This window comes from Nipponia nippon, unplaced genomic scaffold (assembly GCF_047370975.1).
Source record: "Nipponia nippon isolate SJK-2023a ecotype South Korea unplaced genomic scaffold, ASM4737097v1 scaffold_4, whole genome shotgun sequence".
Taxonomy (NCBI): Eukaryota; Metazoa; Chordata; class Aves; order Pelecaniformes; family Threskiornithidae; genus Nipponia; species Nipponia nippon.
Window position 1 is genome coordinate 122,505,691 of NW_028262358.1, and position 26,622 is coordinate 122,532,312.

General features: G+C 41.0%; 1 protein-coding gene across 30 annotated transcripts in view; it reads right to left on the reverse strand.

Annotated features, from left to right (window-relative positions):
* The window catches only part of PKHD1 (PKHD1 ciliary IPT domain containing fibrocystin/polyductin), a 268,857-nt gene that overhangs the window by 46,024 nt on the left and 196,211 nt on the right, over positions 1 to 26,622 (reverse strand). For 23 of the 30 annotated variants that reach the window (XR_015708033.1, XM_087773809.1, XM_087773811.1 and 20 more), the window contains one exon: positions 25,289 to 25,449. Coding sequence is in view for 24 of the 30 variants with exons in the window: in XM_087773809.1 (XP_087629935.1) it covers positions 25,289 to 25,449 (161 nt within the window). In the remaining 6 variants the exon portion in view is untranslated. Of the gene's footprint in view, positions 1 to 7,639; positions 8,439 to 11,138; positions 12,235 to 19,119; positions 19,384 to 20,675; positions 20,753 to 25,288; positions 25,450 to 26,622 lie in introns of those variants that run through there. The other 7 variants (XR_015708037.1, XR_015708035.1, XR_015708038.1 and 4 more) reach the window with 7 other exon arrangements.

A 26,622-nucleotide genomic window follows, 5' to 3' on the forward strand; every position in this document is an offset into this window, starting at 1 on the left:
TAACACTGACCAAAACAGTGTCTAGGAGCTGTCTGATGGTTAGCGTCGTCTGAGACCATTCCAGTTTGGATGCAACCAGTCTGGTCAGGAAGATAAGGGAGTTTAACAATTATGCATGTGACCACACTGAAAGTTGACTCTAGGGCCATAAAATTGGCTCTGGTGCTTTGTAGTTCACCAGCACAAAGGTAGTCAGAAGGTTTGAGATCTTTGCAGCCACATTGTGCAGAACAGTACCACCATGCTCCCCGCTGTTCTTATGGGAAATATCCCACTCCAAGCAGCTCAAGAGCATGAGAGGCACTGGTAGAGTGAAAAGAGAAAGGATGCCTTTTAATTGACTATAATCAGGGTTGCTTAATCACTTCGGGGGGGGGGGGGGGGGGAAACCAAAAAGCAGCAACTCTTGGAATCTGAGCATCTTTGAAGACTGAGTAAACCGACACAGCGCAGATTTATGAAGACAGCAGATCACGTCCCAGATCAGCTACAGCAGCCAAAAGAAAAAAATAAGAGCTTTAAAACCAGAGGCAGTGGGATACAATCAGACTAGTGCAAAAAACATTGACTTCAACACAGATATGTAAGTAATGAATGGTCCTGAAGAGACATTCTGGCTACATCTCCACTAGTAAATGAGATGTGCCCAGGAGTATTCCCAGACACTGAGGACAACTGACATGGTCTGGCTACATTCATCTGTTAAATTCTCTCAGCTTTTGAAACAGGATGGATTCATCCAACAGACCAGCTGGGACTGTTCCTTGGCATATGTTCACTCCCAAACTGCACCCAAGAATCGTTTGGGAGAGCGTTAATTGGCCCAGGACAAAAGCATGCCAAGGGCTGTTGTAACCGTTTTTGCAGAGCAGGGAATTGTGTTTCCATGTCTGTGGCCTGGCACTACTTTATTTATTTTAGCATGGGCATAGCCCCTGTCCACGTTAACGTCTGCCCCTGGAGAGTGCTGTTGTGATCACAAAATTACCTGCAAAATTTAACAGAGGGCACAGGCCATGTCAGTTAGACAGGTATCTCGAGCCGAAGGAAAACAGGGAAACCTGCAGCCAGTATTAATTCTGGGCCCCTTCAAGACAACAGTTCACACCCAGAGGCAAAGACCAAGCAGACGTTTGAAATATTTGGCCTTCTCCTGGCATTGTTGGAGGTTTCTGAATTTTTTCACACTTATATCTTTTTAATTTGTTGTGTACTTGTTGCAAAGTATTACTGTTCACTCAGCAGTTTACAAGGCTGCAGCTGACATTTTCTTGCACTAGAAAAATATTTTAAGTTGAGAAAAACAATTTGAGGTCTTATTAAAACCATTATTAGTGAGGCAGGAAACAAAGTTGTTGCTGTGTGCCTTCTATTTTTTGCAAGAGCAGGCTTCAAACTTGAGTGGAAGAGAAAGAAAGGACAATCTAGTCACCTCCTAGCTGTTATCTCCCTGCTGGAAATGAGCAATAGATTGACAGCAGCTGAAGAGAGACATGCCTACCCACTGCACCTTAATTAATACAAGGAGGATGGCTTTGGGAGGATTGGAGTCACCACAGGACCAAACCTGGGAATAATCTCCTGTCTCTACTCAGCTAGTGTCTCTCTGGGTTGATGCAGTTGGACCTAGATCTGGTCTTCAATAGTCAGTCGTAATCTTTGAGTTCAGTGAAGTTATGGCCTCATGTAATCGTGGCAAATAGTCTGGTGCATGATGCCGTCAAGTAAGCCCCCTCCACAGATCATTATGCATGGGCATCCCTCTAATCAAGATGCTCTGAGAAACAGTGGGTGAAATGTGTGTGCATAAAGCCTCACAAAAACAAACTAGCTGTGGAAATCCTTCTTACAGATACACTGAGCAAATACAGGAGCAGGAGTGGGATGAGAGGAGGAGTGGCTACATCACCAGGACTCTGCCACCAGTAGTTTTTGGAGAGAAGAATCTGTTGTCTGCCTTTGCCTTGACTGAGAACTGTGAACCTCAGTAAAACCTCTTGCTGTTTCTTTTAACCCTATGTCATGGTGTGCACAGAAACATTTACTCTGAGCCCAGGGTCAGAGACTGACAGGGCTGATCCACAGCAGACATCAATGCCAGCAGGAGTCAGAAGCATGGGCCAAGGCTGCATTCTTGCAGGAAGCAAGAGTAGCAGGAGCATGAGGTCAGCCCTCTCGGTAGGACCTCAAGCAGGTCCAGTGTCATGAACACCACCTCAGTCAACATACATCTCTGCACAAGCACACAAGGGACAGGGCAGGAGCACATCTCCCAACTGAGGTGAAGGCAGAACTGATGAGAGAGGCAGGTACTGCTGCCCAGCCTGAGACCTGCCCTCATAAGAACCAGGGACACTTCTTGGCCATGTGTTTCAATCTCCCTCCCTCTTTAGATGCTCCACCAGTGGCTCTTTTGCTGCTGTGGACAGGAGTCCATTGAGCATCCACAACAGAGAAGAAGTAAATTATTGTGGCCTCTCATTTGAGACTTTCTTTGTATCTCCTGTCTGCTTTGCTCCATGGTTCTTATGCTAGCGTTTGGATTTTCTATGGAAAGCCACCTAGATCAGGCTCATTATCACCCTTTGTCAGGTGACTTGGGAGCAATACACATTCTTGAAAAGTGAGTGGAGGGCTGAGGTGATGCCTCCTGGCCTTAAGACGTGGGGACATGCAGGGGCATAGCCAGCGTCAGGCTGGGTGACTCCAGAATGAGGTGCCGTTACAAATAGCACTTTGCCTGGAGGCCCATCCAGTTGAATTAGAAAAAAAAAGAATCATTAATTAACTTGACTTAAGAGAGGGCTGATGCAGGGCAATGTGACCTTTTCTCTATGTCACATGCCACACGGATTTTAGCCTCCCTCTGATGCTTTGTCACCACCAGTCCTTGTTTTTTAGATCACTGGATTGCAGGGGAGTGATGGTAACCAAAGAGATTGGGGCAGAAAGATGGTTTCACTATTTCAGTGGTCTATACACCAAAGACAGCAGAATCCCATTATCCATCTACCATCTTTACCTTGCAATGTAAATATATATATATACATATGCATACTTTATTTCAGGTATTACAAACACTTTACACGTCATGTGTGCATCGGTTAATATACACGCTTAAGGTAGTTTTGGCTGTATTTTACAGAAAAATGAAGAATGGTACCGGTTTACAAAATGGAGACTAGAATTATTTAATGCTGCTCAACTTTGGCATAAATGTGATGGCAACAGAAGGAGCTTTCTGCAGCTCCACCAATCAACTCAATGCATTGCTGAAATAGCCCAATCTACTTAAAATTTTTGTTCAATTAGCCTACCTCAGTGATGGGAGGGAAACTAGTTAACAGCCTCAGTGCAAGCTGATGAGAGTAAAGAGACATTGGGTGAATAAAATAAAGACTTGCAGCAAGGAACCTCCGCTCCCTTTGGCTGCAGGACATATACACGCTCCCTGATACAGATGATTTCTGTTTGGGAGATTCAGGAAGACATAAGTGAACCTGCATGCTTCTAACCCACTGTGAGGTTTCCCTCTGATATCCTTGCAGTCAAGACAGACATGTGGCTAGGTCTGCTAGTTTCTCTGTGGCTGAGAACAGGTTGAAAACCAGGTCTCCTGAGGCTTCCTCAGATGAAATGTCACCTCATTTTGGGGTGTAGTCATACCTGGGTTCTAACACAACATGTAATTTCAGTTTTGCAAAACAGGAGGAAGGACAGCGCTTGGGTCAAGAGCACATGTAGGTCAGGGATGGCACGTCAGTCCGTCAAAAACACAGACACATTTATATGTTAGGATATGATGAGTTCTGTTATTTTAAAATGGGTAACATGAATCTTAGGATATTTTTCATTGAAAATTTTTTTCCCCTTTTAGTTGAAAACTAGCCTCTTTACTGGATTTCTTGTGGAAGCAAGACTTATGCAGTCACACCACGAATGTGTTTCTCTACCCCTGCCTTCATGTATCCTAGCATTTTTTACTTCACTCACCATCTTCACTTAAAGGGGTTAGAGGAGATATCTTAGAAACATCTTTCAATAGCAAAACCCCTTTCAACTTCAAGTTCTTAAGCTGAAGAAAGAGATTCCTTCAGAGCTTTCAATTTCTTCAACATCAATCATCCACAAAAGACAAAAACATAGGAAATGACATTTACCAAGTGTTCATGCTCACAGGACCATGTCCTAATTTGGAAAACTAAAAAATTTCACATCAATATTCAATTTTCTGATTTTTTAACAGAATAAGTATTTTTAGATCACCAGTTGTATCTAATTTAAAATAATATTTGTGGGACTGCTATCTTTGTATTCCTTTTACTATTACTTTAAACGAAAAGAGAATGAGAAGGGAAACAAAGAAAGATGAAAAAGTTCCTTTAAACACAAAAATGAAAACTCAAGTTTGCATGTGAAATCAAAATAGATGGACTTTTCTAGATAAAATGGGAAAAATTTAAATTTTACCTCAGAAGCTTGAAAAAGATTTAAAAAAAAACAGCGCTAAAATGAAACAAATCTAAGTATTGACATACTACACAAAACATAGAGGCTACATAATCATTGAGGCAAAGAATCAGAACCACTGTTATATTGCCCATATATTTTTTCTTTCATATCCACCACTAGATTGGAGATCTACCAGTGAGTCTGGCAAGATTTCAATGATAGCTACTCACTATCAGGAAATTTCAGTCAGACAGGGTGAATCTCTCTTCTAGATCTCACTGGAAAACCCAGCCTTGATGCCTAGTGCCATCCTCAGAAGGCCATGGTTTTGCATTACTATTTCTTCATCAGCCAAATTACAATGGAGTCTTACAAAACCAGTTCAGAGAACACCTCCATTGACAACATGGGAAATGGTCTCCATACAATTCTTTCTTTCTGAAAATCCCCTAGGTTTGGCTTCTTAGCAAGCTTACATATTTAAATGGCTCCTTCATCTGAGAGAAATCAACACTTTGCAAGGGAAATTTATGCATCTTGGACACCAATTTTAGGGTGAGATAAATTATTTCAGTTAGGCAAGGAGAACTTGAATCTCTCTTTGAAAAAGCAAGCTAATCTAACCCTAACCATGACATGCAAGATACATCTACGGGTTCTCCTTAGCACACCACAAGGTCTCCCTCAAGACCTGACACACAGCCCACCGCAGCAAGCAACTGGCAATTACAGATCCCAGGAACAAGGGAAAACTAACTTTCAGAGCACATATGAAGTGGTGAGCCTCAGTCTGCCTGAAAGCTTTGTAGACAGCAAGGCTCATCTGGACTGGCTGTCCATGGGAGGCTGCAGGTATTTCTACACTGCTATTGTCTGCCTGTGTGATCTTTGTGGGGGTGAAAGGTGGATGGATCTGGGAGCTCACCAAGCCCTGAGTTTCTCCACAGATCCCTCTTGAGGGCTGTGTCAACACAGACATTGAGTTCAGAGGTGCAGGTTTTCATCCCTTGAATTAGAGATTTTTTTGACCACACTGTTGAAAAAGAAAATACAAGGAAAAATACTTCTCAAATTCCGTTGGATAGCATTGGCAAAGAAAGACATGTCAATGTTATAGCCACATGTATCTTAAGTAGAGCAAAAAACCTCAGAAAGGCTTAAAAAATACTTGTCCATGTCCCATTAAATCACTGTGGCTTAAAGTATTGAAGGTCATTTTTGTAACTTCTCTCAATGAAATTTATGCTTTTATCTCAGTGAAAACACTCCCATCTTACTAAACAAACATGATGTGATCAGCAGCGGACCTCAGAAAATCCTCTCACATCTCATTATCCCACAGTTTAGATTAGAGCTTTTATAGCTTGACTTCATAATTCAACCACAGGATCAGCTCTGTTCCCCTTTGCCTGAGCCTTTGCAGTGCTAATATATTATTTCTGTAACATGAAGAATAAAGAAAAGGAATATAACATGTTCTTGCGGCAACAAGTTAATTTTGATTTAACCTTCTAGTGCTTGACGTTGTGAGCACTAACACTTTGGTTGTTTAAAGAGAAACACTAAGTAAGCAAGCAATAAACCCTTACTCAAGTAAAAAGCTTCCCGAAGGTGCTGGCTGCAGGTTCCTGCAACACAAAGCATTCCCTCGTCAGTCCTGTTGGCAAGATAGGGTTATGCTCTTGCCATGCCAAGATGGAGCCTATTGGACCTGTTAACTATGAAACAGCTAACCTGTGAAAAGGGGTCTGAAGCTGAATGATGAGGACTTTCACCTTGAGAGCACTGGAGGATGGAGAGGAAAACTCTATGTCCAAGACCACACCAGACACAGTAAGGCTTCTGGCTCTGCCATGAACTTGTTCAAAACCCACAGACCTGGCTGTGCCTCAGTTTCCCCTCCTGCCCTTTGTTTTCTCCATTTTAGAGCTGTAAATTCCTCACAGCAGGATAATCTCTGACTATATGATGGTGCTTAGGGTCTCCATTTGCTACAGTATGATAGCTCTTAAACAACTGCAAATGCACAGAGACTGAGGCACTGCTGAGGAGTAGCATAAAGAGTTGCATGCTGGACTTTTGGTCTTGCAGTTCAAGCAATCCACCATTAAGGTTGCTGAGCTGATGGTACAATTCACTTTTATTTGTCACTTCAAAACTCCTTTTTCTCCTAGGTCCTCCATTACACCTCTGCTAATATGTTCAAGTTCTTGGACACATCTAACTGGTGGGAAGAATACACCTTCCCCAGACACTCCAAGTCACAGACTGGGGTTTTCAGAGTGACACAAGGAACTGGGTGCCTGGTGTCCAACTCCTAACGAAATTATTTAAGATTTAGACATATCCTTTCCCAGGAAACATTCATACAGTCTTTCACCAACAGACCAGAGGTCACCCTGACTTCACTTCTGGATGATCACAACTGCACCAGCTGAGCTTGGGCTGGCACTGAGTCCTAGTGAATAGGTCCCATTGAGGTAAAGATATGAAACAGCACAGGCAAAGCCACCAAGTGCTCCTGGCAAAGGGTCACACAGACAACTTTGAGTAAGGATCTGGGTTGGCTTTGAGTTAGGGCTGCTGGCTTGCTTTGGGTTTTTTTTCTTTATTTTTTTCCTTCCTCTGCAAATTCTAGCCTAACCCTTTCAAAGAAAAGCACCTGAAAAAAGATACTGCTTTTTGAAAGACCTTCAGCACATCTGCCTCACACTGGAGCTAAGCGAAAAGCAATATTATTTTCCTAAGCAGCCCCCAAACTGTGAGTATAAAAGCACACAAATTCAACACCCACAAAAAGAGGAATAAGATAATAACCCTGGACAATGAGAAAATTACACAAGTTCACTTTCCATGTCAGTATGCATTTCCCTTTAAGAATTTCCATTTCCCTTTAAGCAATTCTATTACTCACACATAGCATTTCTAATCATTCTTTCAAGTGTTTCTATGTAACTTATCAGGGTTTAATGAATGCCAGAATAAGCACTAGAGGGGAAATCCACATAACTGGACAGTAACCCAAAGGTTTTAACAAGACCTCTACATTTTTCTTTTTTAATATAATCTTTATTCAAGCATTTTCTGCTTTGATCAGAAAGATGGCTTTTTTATTGGTATTATTATTGACTTTTTCCCACCCACCCTCTTCCATAATCCACCATCCCATAACTTGTGAGCCCTTCAGGGTTGCAGTGAAGAGTTATTAGTTACAAAGGGCTTCTCTGGAAACATAATCTATAAGTAAAATCAGTCAAAGTAAACAAGTTAGCTTCTATACGGCCTTCTACTGAATCTGGCCCCACACTCACTTTGCAGAAAGAACAGTAAAAACAAACTGCAAACATCCAACATTGACATATTAATATGTTAGAGGACAACAGTGACTTGTTTAGTCTGCCATAACGTGGAGGCATTGTTTGCTATTAATAATTCCTAAGGATGACCTTGTGCCCAGAAGCTGTCAGTCACACAGGTTCTGGGATGCCTTGTCACTGGAGGTTAGAATGGCTAAAAGAGCAGATGAGACAAGATACACCAACAAATAGCACAGGAGCTGGATCTGCTTTCAGGTCAAACTGTCCTTGAATGGCTGCTTTGGAGGGCATGGCTATGAGAAAAAAAGTCAGTCTATAAACGCTTAATATTCTTCCCAAAGCAACCACGTCCTTCAACAAGACACTAGAAACATGCTAAACTTTGATCCTGATTTTTAAGCCAGTGTTGGAGTTGTGTAGGATTTGACTCCTGTTTGCACGACACTGTTGTGTGCAGCAATGCACTTGTACTTGAGCTCCGGCCAGTTTTGGGTTCTTTTCTCTGGAGTGCTGTACAGGCATACACAGTCAGATCTTGTCTCCAGAGAGCCTCAGGCTTTCCAAGAGCAAGGGATGTTTTTAGTTATGTGCGGTCACTGGCTTCCATTGGGCTTCCTTCTTACTTCAGACACAAATTTGAGTGGCTGAGGAAGTTTGTCTCCTTGGGCCCTAGAGAGGCAAAGGAGAAAGCAGGTTTCTCTCACTGCACAATGGTCCAAACCAGCCACCTAAAGCTGAATGCACAGGGAGCTGGACAAAATAGTTTCTCTAAAGCTGACTTAGGTGTCTTACACTGTGGTTTTGAACAGTAAGGGAGACATCATATAATTTTCCTGCAATGAAAAAATGACTTTTATTGGTTCTACTTACACCTCTCATAATTTATAATAATAACATATAGCATCTAGAGTCAAAGGGCTGGAAAAGTCCTCAACAAGTGACACAGCCTATTTCTCTGCCCCACAACAACCTATGCTCTAATCGGTTTCATTCCTGATGGGTCCTCCTATTGCTTTATTTCTTAGTTCCCTCTCAAGAGGTGGAAAGCAGACAGTTGTGCCCATCTCCTAAGGCACAGAGATCAGAGGCATTTGAGCCCAGTCCTGCTCCAGCATGAGGTATGCTTTTACTGTGGTCACTCCTCAGAGTGAGACGCAGACAGAAAGTTTAAATAATTTGTAAAAAGGTGCACCAAATCAGTAGCAGAGGTCCAACAAGAGGCAAGGACTCTCCTCAACTATTAGGGAAATTATTTTTACCAAGTATCTTCTTCAACTGGATATTTATCCAATAGAGCTGTACCCTCTACTTCTTTCATATTTATTTTTGGTACAGCCTTGAACCCAGTTGGTGCCTTTGATCAGCTAATGCTACAATCTCCTATCAATCCCACAGGAGGGAAAAACAGTGTGATTGCAATATGGACCTTATAGGGATCGAACTTAATTTTCAGTCCAGTAACTCTTGCGTCCTAGTGAGCATGGGAAGAAAACAATGAGGCAGACTTACTCTAGTTTTGCAATGTGTTTATTAATTTCAGAAAAACCACTACAGGAACCAAGTATATTAGTGAGTAGGAGGACGTTTCAGGAACAGAGCCTGACTGAAAATAATCAGCTCCCTTTAATTAATTGCATAGAGTTTTATTGCATAACGGATGGTTTTAAACCTTGGCCAATTAGCTTGTCAAACATAGAAGTTAAATTCTCTATTGGTCTCTCAAGTTAGGTCTACGCCAAAGTTTTAATTCAACTTGCCTTATCCAAGCAACAAGAAAACAGGGCCTCTTGAAACTAAAATTAGTGGGCAGTTACCCAGAACTGTAAAAAAGAATAGAAAAGACAAAGAAATAAACCAAAGTCACAAAAGTCCCAAAGCAGGACCAATATCTGACTCAGGTCCATGACCCCCATTCTGGGGTAGATTACAGTTGCAACATTACCCTGTCTGAACAACCTGTTTTCTAAGACAGGTTGAGGTACTGTGGCCAATTTAACATGCTCACAACACAGAAGAAAAAAGAAAAAAAAAAAACACCTTTTCTTTGAAAGGAAAAGATGTACTAGAACAGCTTATGATGCTTCAGTGTGTTTAGCTGCCTCACTAGCTGTGTGTCTTTTCCCAGCAACTGGAGAACACAGGATGATTTTCTAATAATAATATATTTATATATGCATATATTAAAATGCATATAAAGTTTTATATGGTACATTAATAACTATGTTCTTGGCATGATCTTAGACTGAGTGTTCGATGTAATTACCCAAGATGCAAATATTTATTTACCAGTTTCTTAAACACAATGCCAGCAAATTGACTATTTTTCCAAAACCCTGATCTGTCTCTCCATAAATGCATTAAGACATTCATATGTTCTTTTCTACTAATTATCTTAACTAATAATTATATTAATATTCATGCCACATATCCTGAGCACCCCAAGGTGCTCATTGTGTCAACAACATGTGCTCTGAACTTGATAGAGTGAAGACATCCATTTAAAGATATGCCTTACAAATTAAGATCTTGCATGTTTTGGCTCAGTAATTATCATGTGAAAAGTTGGGTTTGGGTGTACCAACCTCTTGGTCCAAGCTTAGTCAACATTTGCAGTTTCATTAGGTAAAATGCCCTATTGAGTCCCTGACCTGGGTGCACTATGGCTGAATCTGAGATGGATGGTTTTTGCACTTACTGCTTTTTTTTGGTGTTGATATCACCCAGGCCACAACTACACCAGTAAACCAAATAGTGTTAGCATGTGATCTCACACATTGGCTCATGATCACCCACGCACTTTAACCATTACTACATTCCCCAGAGCAGTTTTGGTGCCTGTAACTAATAGTCTCCAGCACCATGCTCAGGCATGGCTGGATCTAGGCAAGAGATGAAATGCTGTGGGGACATGGACAAGGTCATGGGCAAATGATTTGGTTTAAAAGACTTGTTTAAAGTTGCTCTATAACACAGATGGGTTTCAGTAACCACCTGTGCTGTAAGACTTTCCTTTCTTCTCCTCCAGTCCTTATTCATCCCACATGTTTCAGTTTCTCCAGGAGATAAGGCAGAGTTCTTGTATACAAACATGTGATACTACACAGCCCCGAGCCATCTCCAGAACAAGCACATTTTGGACCAAATGAGTCAAAACTACTTGCTTGTTACTGTGATCATGTAATGCAAGACTCTGTCAAAACTTAAAAGGACAAATAAGAGAGCAAGGCAAACTAAGGTCATACAGGCAGACATCTAAGTGCTTGCCTGCTTTAGTAATGCCACATGGACTCTGTTAATTACTGGTATGTCATTTTTCCCAGTGTTTCAAAGGAGCCTCAAACTAGCTTGGAATCATATCATATCAGATGCTTCATAGACACTTCTTTAGTCCCAACACTGAAATGTAAAGAGCCGTCACAAATCCATGAGTGGAGGAAAAAAAAATTAACCTAATTCGCAGGATAATCAAGTGACTTCTTCAAAGTCACAGGAGAAGTTCTTAGCAGAGTTCTGCAATGAACTCAGACCTGCTGAGTGATTCTGCAGCAGCAGCCTGTGTTTCCCTGTCACTCTCACAATAAATCACTTCTTGCATGCTGATGGCTGAAGCTGCTGGCTCCTGTGATGCAAGCCTGCCAGTAGTGAAACCTCTAGCATGGCACGTTGTAAACTAGGAGGACACTTAAATCGCCCTTTAGAAGTAGACCTGAGGGTGGTGAGGCACTGGAACAGGTTCCCCAGAGAGACTGTGGATGCCCCATCCCTGGTAGTGTCCAAGGCCAGGTTGGACGGGGTCCTGAGCAACCTGGTCTAGTGGGTGGCACCCCTGCCCATGGCAGGGAGGCTGGAGTTAGATGATCTTTAAGGTCCCTTCCAGCCCATCCCATTCTATGATTCTATGATTCTGTGATTCTGTGATTCTATGATTCTATGATTGCTCTGCTGATAGTTCAAACTAGAAGGACCATGCCTGACTTGAAGTGGAAGGTGTGTAACCACATTAGCATGGAAATGTGCCCATCCTAGCCAGTCCTACCCTTCTGTGTCTGTGTGACACAGCTTCTGGTTCAGAGCTGGCTCATGTCCTGTCAGTCTGGACCACAGACAGACAAGTATGAGTTTGCTTGGAAGAGGTCGTGTCAACATGGCCAAGGTGCAATGGTCCCCACGAGAACTTGTCTTTCAGTTCTGATTTCACGTCACTGTCTTCAAGCTACAAGGCAATATTTTTCCTGCTTTTCTCATGGTTCTTTTACAGCACTGAACCGTGTGGAAAAATTAAAGATGCTTTATCTGAAACATCCACGAAGGAAATCCTGTGTCTCTGATGAACCTGACTTCCTCAATTTCCTGTTTGCTGCACAGCTGTCTGCATTGGATGGGTCTCAGGAACATTTTTTTGGACATATTTGTCTACCTCTGTTGGAAGCCAGTCTCCTTGAGTTAGAACATAAGGGTCTATAATCTTTAAAAAAAAAAAAAAATCACAGTGAAAACAGAAAGAATGAAAAGAAAACAAACCAATAAAGAATCTATCCTGTCATAACATTTGAGGTTCTGGTATTTGCTGGCCTTGGAGTAGGTTCAAAATAAATGAAGGAAATGTGTATTTCATTAAATGCTAATATTTGGAAGATAAGAGGGAAAAATGATGAAATGCTTCCAACTGCAGTTGTGAGGACAGTGCCTGCATGTGTGTGTATAAACAGATATGCTTGCATACACACAAACATACAGTTGTGATTCTCTCTGATTCAGAATACTGCTATGTAGGAAGAACGACAGGGGAAGGAAGAAAAAGGACTTATTTTCCCAGGCCATTACTCTTCAAGTGCATGGCAAGGGCTTTTGCACTTCTCATTCTCCAACTCTTTTCAGAATTGCAACTGAATCCTTCCATAAGGATCCAATTCTTTTGTAAACAAGACTCGATCTTATAACTAGTCACTGAGACATATACAGGCATATAGAAAAAAGTCTCAATCCTACCCAAAGTAAACTGTGCTAGGTGCCTTAATAATAAGTCTGTGTGCCTTAATAACCTAGTCTGTGTCCTGGTTTTGGCTGGGATAGAGTTAATTTTCTTCCTAGTAGCTGGCATAGTACTGTGTTTTGGATTTAGGATGAGAATAATCTTGATAATACACTGATGTTTTAGTTGTTGCTTAGCAGTGCTTACACTAGTCAAGGACTTCTCAGTTTCTCATATTGCCCTGCCAGTAGGGAGGCTGGAGGTGCACAAGAAGCTGGGAGAGGACACAATCAAGACAGCTGACCCAAACTGTCCAAAGGGATATTCCATACCATATGACATCATGCTGAACAAAAATCTTGGAGAAGTTGGCTGGGGCTATGAGGCTGCTGCTCGGGAAGTGGCTGGGCATCAGTCAAAGGGTGGTGAGCGATTGCATTGTACGTCACTTCTTTTGTATATTCTTTTATCATTATTATTATTTTCCCTTCCTTTTTTATCCTATTAAATTAGATTATCTCTACCTCAACCCACGAGTTTTACCTTTTTTACTGATTCTCTGCCCCATCCCACTGAGGTGGAGTGAGCGAACGGCTGTGTGGTGTTTAGCTGCCTGCCGAGTTAAATCACGACATCTGTAAAGTTAGGACGTAACACATGTTTGCCTGCTAGGGACACAGCGCCTTGGACAGCAACAAGGGTCATAAAGTGCCCAGAATTCTTTTGTTAATTAGCAGATGTAATGCAAGGGAACTAGAACATGGAATTTAAGGCTCCAAATACTCAGGTATTTTGGAGACAGCTAAAAGAAGGAGAGCATTTGATGTCTGTGCTTCAAACAATGCAGCAGAGCAGGAACTGAAATTTTCACAAGCAACAGTCAAAGCTTAGATCTTTCATAACACTTCAGAAGATAATGAATCTCTATAGTTTATTTTCATAGATAGTTCTGGACACAGTTTTTTGCGGTGACAGTGGAGAGAAAACATTTCACTGACCTCAGAGCTTTTTCCCTGCTAACCTTCAATTCTTTACTGCAAGCCCATAGGTTTTGGAGTTTAAAGATTTGTTTTCTAACATACACCAAAAAAAAGCTTCATTTTGTTCTTTGCAGCTGAACCATTTCTGAGCAAACTTGCAGACAAAATCTTACCCCAGGCATAAATCTAGCATGGGAAAAGAAAGGCATCAAGTGTAGCAAATAACATAAAAGTACAGAGTATTAAAAAAATAAAATAAAAATAAAATATAAAAGTAGAAGCAACTGAAAAACAGGGATGATGATGGAACATGTTACAATATAGGCTGTCAAACTGTGGGCTTGAATTTCATGCTTGCATGAAATTCAGTGGTATTCTTGGGTAAAAGCTGTTTATCCATGGTAACCTCCTTTTAGGTGGACAACACCTGCCAAGGAACTGATTAAATGCCATCATCTAGGTTTCAGGTAAGGCTATAAAGCAGCAAGGAAACAGTTTGGTTGCTGGTTGGGAAGGCTGTGGAGGTTAAGAGGTTTAACATTAGACACCTGGTTTGTGGACAATGTGGTAAATCACAGGAGAAAGGAAGAAGTGACACAGAGTCAGAGTTTTGGTTTGGAGACAGGAGGATCTTGGGCATCCCGTGAGATAGAGGAGGTAGGAGGTCCTGGCTCGTGGAGGCAGAAATGTGTGTTAGGGCTGAGGATCTTGGACAAGTCAGGCAGAATGAAAAAGCAGAAAAGGAAGGGAGGTCAGGTTGGGGGTCTTGGGGGCCACTGACAATGTGAAGGCTAACTTAGTGTCAGGAGATTTTGACTTTCTTGGGCTAGACCCTGGGCTTCATCAGAACTGTCCCCATTTCTGCCTCCTCCAGATCTTCCCTCCTTTTGTGAGCATATAATACACCACTTGGCATGCAGACGTATTGGATTTAAGGAGACTTTATCAGTGTGTTGTGTGAAACAGGCATTACCAAAGCCCTCTCAGCTACAGAGATCTCCAACACAACATCCCACTCAAGTGTCTCTTCTTTTCCTTATACTGGAAAATATAAATACTTATATAAATGAATTGATCCCTCACCTTCAGAAATATTGTCTGCCCAGTAACAACATCTCACGCATGAATGGAAAATGTCGCAATCCCTGTTTTATAACTTACAATAGAATGGGGGACTACAAGATTTATGTTGATATAACTGAGGGACAATTTGTCCTAAATATTTCTGAATTATTCACAGTGATTAAAGCTAACTGAAAATTTGTTCTGGAAGTTGGCTTTCTATGTTATTATTGAAAGAAAACTGGGTTTTGATAAAATCAGGTCGTGTCCCTCCCCCCCCCCCCCCCAAAAAAAATAAAGGAGGAAAACAAAAATTATTCTGAATGAAATATTTTAAGTGTTAAACACTTCTTTTCTTTTCATGGAAAAAAAATCTCAGAAAACTCTAGTAGGAAAACAGTTTCTGTCTATTTTTATTCACCAATGTTTTCCAGAAGAAAAGAAGCATTTATATCTCATCATTCAGATGGCTTGCTAGTTTTCTCGCTCATGTTAGAGCTCTGATTAAGGGGAAAAAAAATCTTGGGTTTTTGTTTTTTGATCTGGTATCATTGGATAAAATCTGAACATCTTAAGTGTTCCAGTTTTATATTTCTATTTTTTTGTAGTTACTCAATAGTATGTTACACTAGAGGAGAGTCAGGAGTTAAAGAAACCAGTTTCATGCAAAGTGGAACCAGTGCTTTATTACAGAACTGTGGCTGGATTCCCTGGCACCTACAAATGTGCAAAAGTTTTTCCTTTACTTGGGACACCGCACTGGAGTTTCTCTCCAGAGAACATTTCCTGGTATCTGAGAAATGGATACCAAGGGATATCCCCCTTCAGGAGGACAGAAGAGTTCACTGGTAGTGGTTTTCTTCCCAAACCCATTTTTTTTTTTTTTAACCTGCAGGAGTCTATTACCTTTGAGAACTTATCCATATACTACTTTTGATTGAAATTGAAAATAGGTTGAAAATTACTGGGTGGGAAATGGCACACACATGCATATGCACATACACTGCATGATCACATAAATCTCACGTTTAAAGAAAGCCAACCTAAAAAAGAGAGAGAAATGTGATGTATCAACATCAATAAATTGCCTATGTTTGCCAGGTTAGCTGATATGCTCTTCTGCAAAATTCAGGAATGCGATCCCCTGGGTGCCAATCCAGTAGATCTCTGTGGTGCTCGTTCAGAAACGTGGCCCCCACAGGCTGCCCAATGCCCTCTAAAATGGATAAGAAACTGCTTTACTATCCACAGGCCTTGATCAGTCCCACAAAGAGAGGAAAAGAGAGAGTGGTGTTTGTGCCTGCTTCTCTTTCAAATGGAATTAATGGTGGTTTAATGGGGTATGAAAGGATGTTTTACTGGAAACAATGAGGAACAATTGTCTAGCTCACGTTTCATTTCACAGGTCATTATTGCATTAAGAAGTAAATCGACCAAGTCCGGTAAGTAACAGTCTGTGTTTTGCCCAGAGCTTCAAACCAACAATCTTAGCAGTCACCAACTAATATCTTTGTCATTTTTAACCCTTGCAGGGATCTGCTGGGAGCTAAACAATTATAGTCTTCACCCACCCCTAGCAGGTAAGCATTATTCATTTTCTTTCTCATCCCTTCTTCCTGCAAACCCCACGAGGCTGGGTTTTTGCATTGTTGTTTTGTTTATTAGCTAACCTAGCCAACTGTGTGTCTGGTGGCCTTGAAAAACAACACATATTTTAGTGACTGCTGCAGGCGTCTTTAAACAGGCTGCTTCCTCTGCAAAATTAATTGCTGCAAAATGCAGTGCTTCCCCTGTAAAGCTCTGCAAACTAACACTCAGCAGTTTGGTTGGATTATAGGTATGCCTCTAAGATCTAAGGAAAATAATATAGTTATACTTGCAGGATGCAATTCACATTTCTTTTTTTAATTGCATAAACACAGGCATCTAGTCTCCTTAAAGGTAAGAGCCATCAAGCCTAGACAGGCTGTACAATGCAGGCTGCTGTCCTCAGCTCTGTCCCTGACTCATTGTGGAGCAGCTCACTTCTCCACTTTCCTCTGTTTCTCCTGAAGCCTTCTGGGTTGACTATTAATATTAGCAGCTTCTTCCAGAAGGTACCAGAAAAGTTTCTGGATGATATCTAGTAGTAATAAAACCCAGTTACTGACTCAGATCTGTGGGCATCACTAAAGTAGGAATGATAAATAAGAGCGAAACAGTGCCTCGGGAGAAAAGGCGTGATGTCTGAGCTACTGAGCTTTGAGGATAGGTCCCAGATAAGAAACTTGCCTCAGTTTTCATTCCCTGGTGCTATAAACTCCGCTCAGACCCTGTACACCATTTTCCATGGGACTAACCTCTACACTTACATAGCACAACCTTCCAACCACGTTAGCATTTCACAAGAACAGGTAGACTGGCTGAGAGGGACCAAGCACATGGGTTGGGAAAGAATCTCTCTCTGCACTATTTACCTCTCTAGTAGTCACTCTTTGTCTTCATCAGGAGTATTTAGGAAGTCCTAGTTACCAGACCTTCCCACTACAACACCCTGGCCTTTGGACCCATAAACCGCTGTCAAACCCCAAAGGTTCCTGCAGATCACTGAGCATCCTTACAAAATTTTGAAAATAGGTCCAGAAAGGGTCTACTGAAGTTATTTGATCCATCCTTCCCAACCTCAGGAAAAGATCATCTCTATCTGGATCATCTAAGGATGTTTGCATAACTTCCACAGGACTCCACAATCCACTCAGGCAAACTATTCCAGTGTTTCTCTGTCTTTATTATAACATTTCTTCCCCCATGTCTAAAATTATCTTTGATGAAATACCAGCCCATTATTTCTGATTCTATAGACTTGGGGAGCAATTTGTGTCTTTCTGCTCACAGAACTCTTACATATTTTTGAAGGCAGTTCTTAAATCTGTCATCCATCTCTTCTCAAGACTGAGCCACCCAACTTCCATTCTTCATACCTTCTGTTTTCCAGATACCGAATGATTCTTTTCACCTTTAACTGACAGGCTCCTAAATTAATCCATGGGTGATGTGTGCATCAGTTACTCAGATTTCATGGACCACCAAAGCTTTATAAATCACAACTTAAGAACCACTACCCTGACATGTAGCCGCATCATGTCAATGATAAAAAAGCTTATGCTCAGGTCGCAGACAACATTTATATACAGAAAGGTAGAGAGGTGGATACCAACTCCAGAACTAGACTCATAAATGAAGGTGATGTGCTGTTTTGGGGGCACTGAGCTATTTTTTAGCTCACAGGGAAATAAATGGGCTCTCCAAGATTTCATAAACTCTAAAAATGGTGTCATTTTTCTAAATAGCTTCCTAAACACAGGAGTTCAGTTTTGAAAATGACAAAGCTAGTGTTTTATCCTCAGAAATGAAGGCTAAAAGGAGAAGCCAAGAATTTCTGATAGTAATTGTAGGCACAAACTATTTGCTGACACGTCCTCAAAAAGGTTTGTTATCCTAAGGGCCAAGGTTATCTCTCATAGTCAGGGACCTGACTTTGCAATCACTTTTTCCAAATTTCATTATTCCTAATACATACGTATACATATTTTACATTTTATGCAGCTGAACACCGGTGCATGCCTGTTTAAAAGTACCTGAAGAATTTAGAAAAGATGTAGAAAGGGTGGTACAAGAAGCCAAACTCCGTTTACAGCTATGAAAGTGCAAAATGGATGGGTTTGCCCAAGGTTCTCTGAATTCATCATGAGAAAAGCATTTGATGCTCTCCATGGGAACAAGATAAAGTTTGATAGGCTTATACATTTGTATATATGTGTGTATATATATATATGTACATATATATGCGTTTGTCTATAGTGATCACGCTGACAAGGAACAATGCCATTTATCTTATATCCTAGCTTCAGAATTAAGGAAATAACATTCCTGAAAAAGGAAAATAGCTATTTATTAGAGGCTGAGATACAGATGAGTTTGAGGGAAAGTAATTTATAGTATTTCAAAATGGAAATGTCATATGGCCACGTCGGCCCCAATGTTGACCTAGTTTGCTAGATCTCCAACTCTGGTCTATTCCTCCATGATTTACAAAAATAAATTATGCAGAGGAGTGTTTTGCCTTGGCAGAGCTGTCCCCTAAGGCACAGTCTCATGGTAGCATCCAGATGAACTGTGGGCCTTCTTTCCCAGCTGGTGGATTCACCACCCACAGATGTCCCTCACTCTGCCGTGCTGCCCTCAGTTAGCAGAGCTGATTCTTTAGTTCAATAGGTTCAGCCATCTCACACCTGATGAGCCACCACATAGGTATCAAAGATACAAAAATAACTTGTTTTCTCTTTGGCTTACTTACTTTAAAACCTGTTCTCCCATGAGCATCAAAAAACTCCTCCCAACTTTGTTCTCGACTTTCGTCTCAGCTTAATTAAGGTCTGCTGAAATCTTTACCAGGGATGTATTTTCAGGAAAATTAAGTAAAAGTTACAGGCATTTTCTGATCATATTAGGTTTGGTTTTTATAAAACAATAACTTGGTAACAGCTCTTTTAATGTCCTCCATTGCCACTTTCAACTCATTTTGCATGGGCCATTTATTGCAGAAAAAGCAAATTTCTATCTGTGAACAAAAAAAAAAAAAAGCTTCAGAGGAAACCAATAAATGTTTCAGGCCAATATTACATCTGTTCCATTCCTTGCAAATCTACCAAACCTGCATTCTCTTCTCAAACATCTTTAATTACTACACATAATTATGCATAGCAGGTGTAGCTGGCTAATCATAGTCCTTGGAATATTAAATATATATGGTGCAACATTTTCACACAGCTTTAGCCCTAGATTATACTGGCAGCCTGTGTGCCAAAATGATACATTTCCTCAATTATCACTTGAGAATTTTATTCAATAATGAAAATTACTGGAAGAAAGAAGATTGTACAAAAATCCTTGATCCACATCCCCAGGAATTTTGGGCTGTTTACATCTAGATCTGACATTTTATATTAGTTCTGGTGAAACCTAGCAAATCTCTGCATATTCATAGATGACATTTAGCCTCAACACTATGCAGTCTTTCAGAGAGTTTTTTACAACAGCAGTTGACAAAAATTGAGTGTTTAAATGTCTGTGCAAGTTGCTTCAGATAAGCATTTACATATGAAATACCTACCCTTTTATGATCTAGAAAATGTACTGATTACCTCTAGAGAGCAAGCAAGACTACTGTAGGAATTTCACAGCTTTAGATTTGTCTAGATTGAAAACAATATAGGAAAATGTAGTCTCAGTTATCTGTTGGTCAGATAAAAAGATCAGTTGTCCACAACACACTAATCCTCTCACCAATAGATTCCCACTAAAGCTGACTCTTTTTTTTTCAATAAAGCACTTCTTCAGCATTTTAAATATGACTCAAAAAAAGAGTTTGGGACTTTTTTTTTGTTTAAAACCACAGTCAGAATGTAAGCATTCAGTAAAGTTAAAAAAAATGCTCCAGGCATGTTTTTTAATAAAAAAGTAGAAAGTAAAATACATTTTTGGCTGATTCTAGTTAATACAACCATACTTTTCAACCTGTTTAAGCAGGGTGGCGTGCTTTTAGATTAAGAGTCTGGCTGTCAGAGTTTTGGAAGGATATGCGTTAATTCAACGACTGACCTTGGGAAAGTCATAAATTCTGTCCTTTGTCTGAGATGCTAGTGTCACAATATATGTCTATCCCACAGGGGTACTACAGACCTAAATTTCACTGATGCTTCTACAGTATCCAGAGAACCTACTAGGAGGTGCCAGGTTTGTGTAAGGTAGAAAATAAATGCAATTATTCACAGGAAATACAAGGAAAATGCGTTTAAAAAGGGAAGAAAATGTTGCACGATAGCTAAATCCTACAGCCCAGAACTTCCTTACCCTTCAGTACATCAGAGTTACTCCACTGAGTAAGAGTAAGCAGAACAGGGACTCCACCAGTTACACTATCATCTTTCCTACAAGGCAGGATAAAAGAAGACAAACAGGTTGTTAAGATACTGATGCTCAGTATCTAGCTGCACAGAGCCAAAAAAATATCTATGCATTTCTGCTTTTCTTAGTCACTTTATCACTAAGTTGGATCACTGACACTGGCAGCAATTTAATATTCAGGTTAGCTTATTTGTCACCCAAAGATCGATACTCGGCCCCATGCTGTTCAACATCTTCATAAATGATCTGGATGATGGGATTGAAAGCACCCTCACCAAGTTTGCTGGTGACATTAAACTGGGTGGTGAGGTGGACACAACAGAAGGGAGAGCCATCTTACAGAGACCTGGACAGGTTGGAAGAGTGAGCTAGCAAGAACAGTATCAAGTTTAACAAAGACTGCAAAGTCCTGCACCTCTAACCAAAGAGCCCAGTACAGGCTAGGATCTGTGTGGCTGGGGAGCAGCTTTGCTGAAAGGGACCTGGAAGTCCTGGTGGACAACAAGCTGAACATGAGTCAGCAGCACACTGCTGAAGCAACAAAGGCAAGTCAGATCCTGGGCTGCATCCAGAGGGACATTGCTAGCAGACTTAGAGACATGGTCATCCCACTCTACTCAGCGCTTGTCAGGCCTCACCTAGTGTATAATGTCCAGTTCTGGTACCCACAGTTCAAGAAAAATGTGGACAGACTGGAGAGGCTCCAAAGGAGGGCCACAAAGATGATCAAAGAGCTGGAGAGCTTGCCCTACGTTGAAAGACTGAAGGAGTTAAGTCCTTTCTGCCTGGAGAAGAGAAGGCTCAGGGGACATCATCACAGTATTCCAGTGCTTAAAGGGAGGCTGCAAAGAGAATGGAGGCTCTCTCTTCACAAGGAGCCACATGAAGAAGACAAGTTGCAATGGATACAATTTGCACTGGGAGAGGTCTCATCTTGCTATAAGAAATGATTTTTTATACAGTGAGAACAATCATTCACTGGAGCAACCTACCCAAGGATGTGCTAGAGTCTCCATCACTGGAGGTTTTCAAGATGTGATTGGACAATATGCCAAATAATCTCATCTAGGCTCCATTTCCATGGAAGTTTGGACCAGATGACCTTTCGAGGTCCTTTCCAATCTGGGCTATTCTATGATTCTATGATTCTATGATTATTCAGCCCAAATTGCTTTAAAAAATGCCTAGAATGTGTCTGCCAGTAGGAAGAAAATATGCGTGTTTGCATGCTCTAGATTAAAACTTGAAATGCTTGGGTTCATCTCTCAGACATCCAAGTATCAGCCCACCTAACTTCTACCCTTAAGGTGTGAATCTCTCTTTGTTCACCACAGAGAACATTGGAGGCAACAGAAGTGGGGTCAGATGAATCTTCTGTGAGCCTCTGGTCCTCAGCTACTTTTCCACAAAAGGAAGAAAACAAACTTCAGCGTGTCTGGGAGTTGTTGGGTTACAGACATTGTCATGAGGCAGTACGATAACAGAGTCCTATAATTATTGCAGATAGCCAGCAAATGGTTGAAACTTTAATGACAGGACAATGGTTGTATCAGTAATCTTTCGTGGAACAGGGATTTTAACCTGGACACAGAAATCAGTTGAGCGCACGAACTGTTCACTTATCCTTCATTCCTCAGCTAGATACACTCATGTTTATAGCTAATTCTGCTGTACAGCTTGTGATTCTCATATTTCCTGTATCGTGGTACCATTTAGTGCTCCAGGCCTGGCCCCAAGCTCTTCTAAGAGGTTTGGTATAGAGATGAGTTTTGGGAGAAAAACATTTTGTCATCCAAAAATGGCAGCTCAAAGAGATTAAAATAATTACAAATTCATGTTAAACTCATTAAATTGTTTTGGATAATTTGAGAAATGATACTGTGAAAGTTCCTCATAAATGATTTAAGGGGGAGGTGTTGGAAAACATTTCATTCTAAACTTTTGCAGCATTATATTTAAAAGAAAAAAAAAGAGCAAAAAGTACTCTTAGATTAAAAAATAATTATGCTTTGTTTGACTCCAAACTACTTTTGTTGTTGCTCCTTTTTCTTTTAGTAGAAATAATAATAACAAAAATCTTGAATCTGTTCCCTCTTTGTTTTGTTTTGTTTTTCTGAATTCTGTGGTTTATCCAGAAAACTAAAACTTCAATTTTATTGTGAACAACTCTGCTTCTACAGAAAGCCACAATAAAAAGATCTGGTCTATGACCCAAAGAGCTAACACAGAAGGTAAAAGATCAGGCACACAGGAAGACAAAAGAAAAACAAGTGGGTACATTATTAAATATACATTGCATTGCTTGCTACTGCCCATCTGCAATGGGCAGGACTCAGAAAGGCGAGTGGTCCCTCCTTGCCTATTGCATACATGCACAGACATATATATATATACAAATAATATATTACATACATTCTATATTGATTGCGTCCTCAACAAAAGACATTGTATGAATTCAGGAACATTAATATCATACTGAATGATCCACTGTGCCCCAGTTATGGCTCTCACAGACCCTTCCCTATGGTATTCTTCTGGGAAAATCTCTTCCTGGCTTTTGTGTCCATGAAGTACATTGAATGTTTTGGGTTGCTCCCCTTGGAGTAATCAGAATATCTAGAAATGGCTAAGGGCCAATAACTTCAAGCTGATTGTCCAAGCTGGAAGCTTAAAGGGAAAATATACACGCATCTGGATGAAGGTGCAACTAAGAGGATGTAGAAAGCCACAGCTTTTGAGTCTCAAAGAAACTCGTGTCCCTGAACTGTGGAAGTGGCAAGGATGTTGTGTAGCTACCTGAAAAGACTGTATCCTATTTCTGTGCTTAGTCAGGCTAGCAGAGCACTAACCACTGCATTGCAGTGCTCTGATGAAGCTGCTGGAGGTGGTCAGAATTACTCAGGTTTAACAAGGTACCAGATGGATGCGCAGATGAGAGGATCAGCAAGTGGGTCTTGACCACCCAGATAACATAAGTACCAAATTCTCATCTAGATTCACAAAAGGTAGAACTCCAAGGGCCAAATTCTGCTCAACAGCATCATAACACCACCATCATCTCTGGCCTTGAAGGACTGTCATGCCAAGGGGGACTCTGTCCCCACAGAAGATCTGTGGGAGCAGGAAAGGTGAGCATTTTCTCCTATTTGTCTAGCGTGGGAGCCTGCATTGCACTGTGCAAAATGCTCAGTGCTACAACTTTCAAGAGGGAGAAGGAGGGGGGAGAGAAGGGAAGAAGACGACCATGAATTCACCTTAGCATCAAGCTGTGCCTTTCCAAATGTCAACCTCAAGATGAAAGGAACTGCAGGTCAGAATGAGAAATACAGAGGAATTAAACACACAATTGTGAAGGGAGGGGGGAAAAAATCCCCATTCATATTTGGGCAGCTAGAAGAAAACACAGCAATTTTGTTATAGCCTCAGAGGCAGGCAGCATTTACCATATGCTGTCGCCTCCATTACACAAGGAGATAAACACTGTGGAGTGCAGGTTGCACTGTCAGTGCAGTATAGATGGTGGGGATTCCTGGCATGCATATGACTGTGTGCCAGAGTGTGCTAATAATGGTGCAAACCTAAATAAAATCCAGGTTCTGTATGTAAAAGTATGTATGCATTAATATGCAGGTGTTAAGTGGTAATACTGCTAGGGTATTAACGCTTGCATGTGGTTCATAATCAGGGCAGAAAAGGTAAAAACCAGTGTGTTTCCATCTAGACAACACATTAATCAGCCCTGTAAGCAGCCAGTTAGAGAGGGATCCTTAGAGGAAAAGCCTTTACTGGATAAACATTAGACATTTTGTTTAAAGATTAAAGTTCTTCTCGTGTTTAATCAGTTTTAGAGTGGGATGGAAAACAGGATTAATTACAGTCCCTTCCATCAGTCTCCCATACCGCTGGAGTCACAAATGATGCGCCTTTTCAGCAAAATGGCCGCCATCAGCAGCAGGCGCAGGAAACGCTAATTGTAATTAAAGAGTTTATTTGGAATCAGAGAGCAGAGTTTTAATCAGGATGAGAATGGATCCTTGCTGTGTGAACCTTCAGAAAGTGGTTACCAAGCAGAATAGGCCTTTTTAAACCAGAGAGAGGGGTCTTTAAACTTCTGGAGTGGGTTCTCAGCTTGATTATCTCCTCAGTGGGATATGGATGAAAATCCTCTCTGGGCCAATTATTGTTATTATTTTGCACTTCCGTAGCATTTACATAGCATGTCTTCCTTAATGCTCTCAGAGGACTTTGCAAAGGGCAAATAAGTTCTGTTCTGGTCTTAAAATGAATGAATTAAACCCCAAAGGGGCTCAGAATGCCAGGCGACATGATTCTGCAAGAAGGCAGGGAGGCACTGGTGGACACAGAACTGTGCAGTGAGGCCTCCCAGACTTCTACACTGTAATTCACTACATCCATCCTGGAGAGGCATCACACAATCTGGGACCACCACCACTTTGACCTCAGTTGTAGGTCTCAATGAAAGCCTCGGATAAACCCACACCTCACGGGTCAAATGTATGCATGACTTTGTAAGCACTCCAGATAGCACAGGTACTTACCAGCTTGCAAGTAGAACTGCGTCCATTCAAATTCTGGCTTTGGGAAAACAGAAACAGGCGGTTCTAGGTCAAGGACACCTCCATCCAAATCCTTGAAAAGGGCCTTTCTCGAGCCTTTGCAACTCTTTTCAGGGAACATGGTGTCTTCGGAGGTCTGTACACTGACAGGCAGGAGAGGTAAAGTTATTATGAAGAAGAGAGCAAAAGAAAAATATTGTGCTGTTTTTTTGTAATTTATTTACACTGGCAACAAACACTTCTGCACATATATGTAACGTCTTGATATTTACTAGGTGAATTTATATGCCCAAGAAAAGAAAAAAATCGAAAATAAGCAAAAATAAATGAAACCTAAGCATACCAGTCAAGGTCTGGAATAGTCTGGAAAAAAATTCTGTAGCCATATTTACATTGCGGCATGCTTGCATCCAAAGCACCAAAAAAAGACAAATCAGGATCCTCAGGCAAATCGGCATCCTCCCTTTCCAAATGTTGGCTGGGTTTGGACAGAGAAAATCATCTTATTTCCAGTATAACTTCTATCCCCAAGTCTCCTCTTCCCTGGGGTTTGTTTTAGCCAGTGTGGACCGTTATGGTCCTTAAGGCCAGCTATAAAGTTGCAGCTTGAATACCTCTGGTTCCTTCTTGGATTTCCTGATTTGAGGAACTGCATCAATATCCATATGCCATTAATTTTTTACCTATGACAGATGAAGTCTGTAGTTGCTGAGTGAAGGGGAAACGTGTATTGGCTGCTATTGCACCAAGTGACCAGGAATATCTCTGCTGCAGTATGCAGCGCTGATATGGCACAGGCACTGCTCTTCACATCCGCCAGGTGATGGATTGTTTATTTTTTTGCTTACAGAATTGTGTATTGTACATAGTATTTTATTAAAAAGCATTGGCTGCCCAGCAGTACCTGTTTGCCTTGTTCTAGCCACTGCACTCTGGAAAGGGGGAGCCCTCTGAAGGGTCAGAAAATTGCATCTTCCCATGAGCAACTAAGCTTGTGCAGGAGAAACCATGAAGGAAGGTGAAATGGCAGAAATTATGAGAGAGGGAGCCAGCAGGGAGCACACATCTGAAATAAAGAAACTTCTGCTAGGAATTCAGAGAAGTTTGTTGCAAGTCAAGGAGCCACTTCACATTGCTGGAGTAGAAGCAAACTTGAAAGAGAAAACCCATTCTAATAGGACACAGTGCATAAGGATTAATGTGTTTATAAACCTGTTTTGTTTGATGTTTTTTTTTCTTTCATACCCAGGTGTTTGGAACTGCATCTGAAAAGATTATTGTCCTAATTTATGTTCTAATAAAAAAATGGGTTTGGA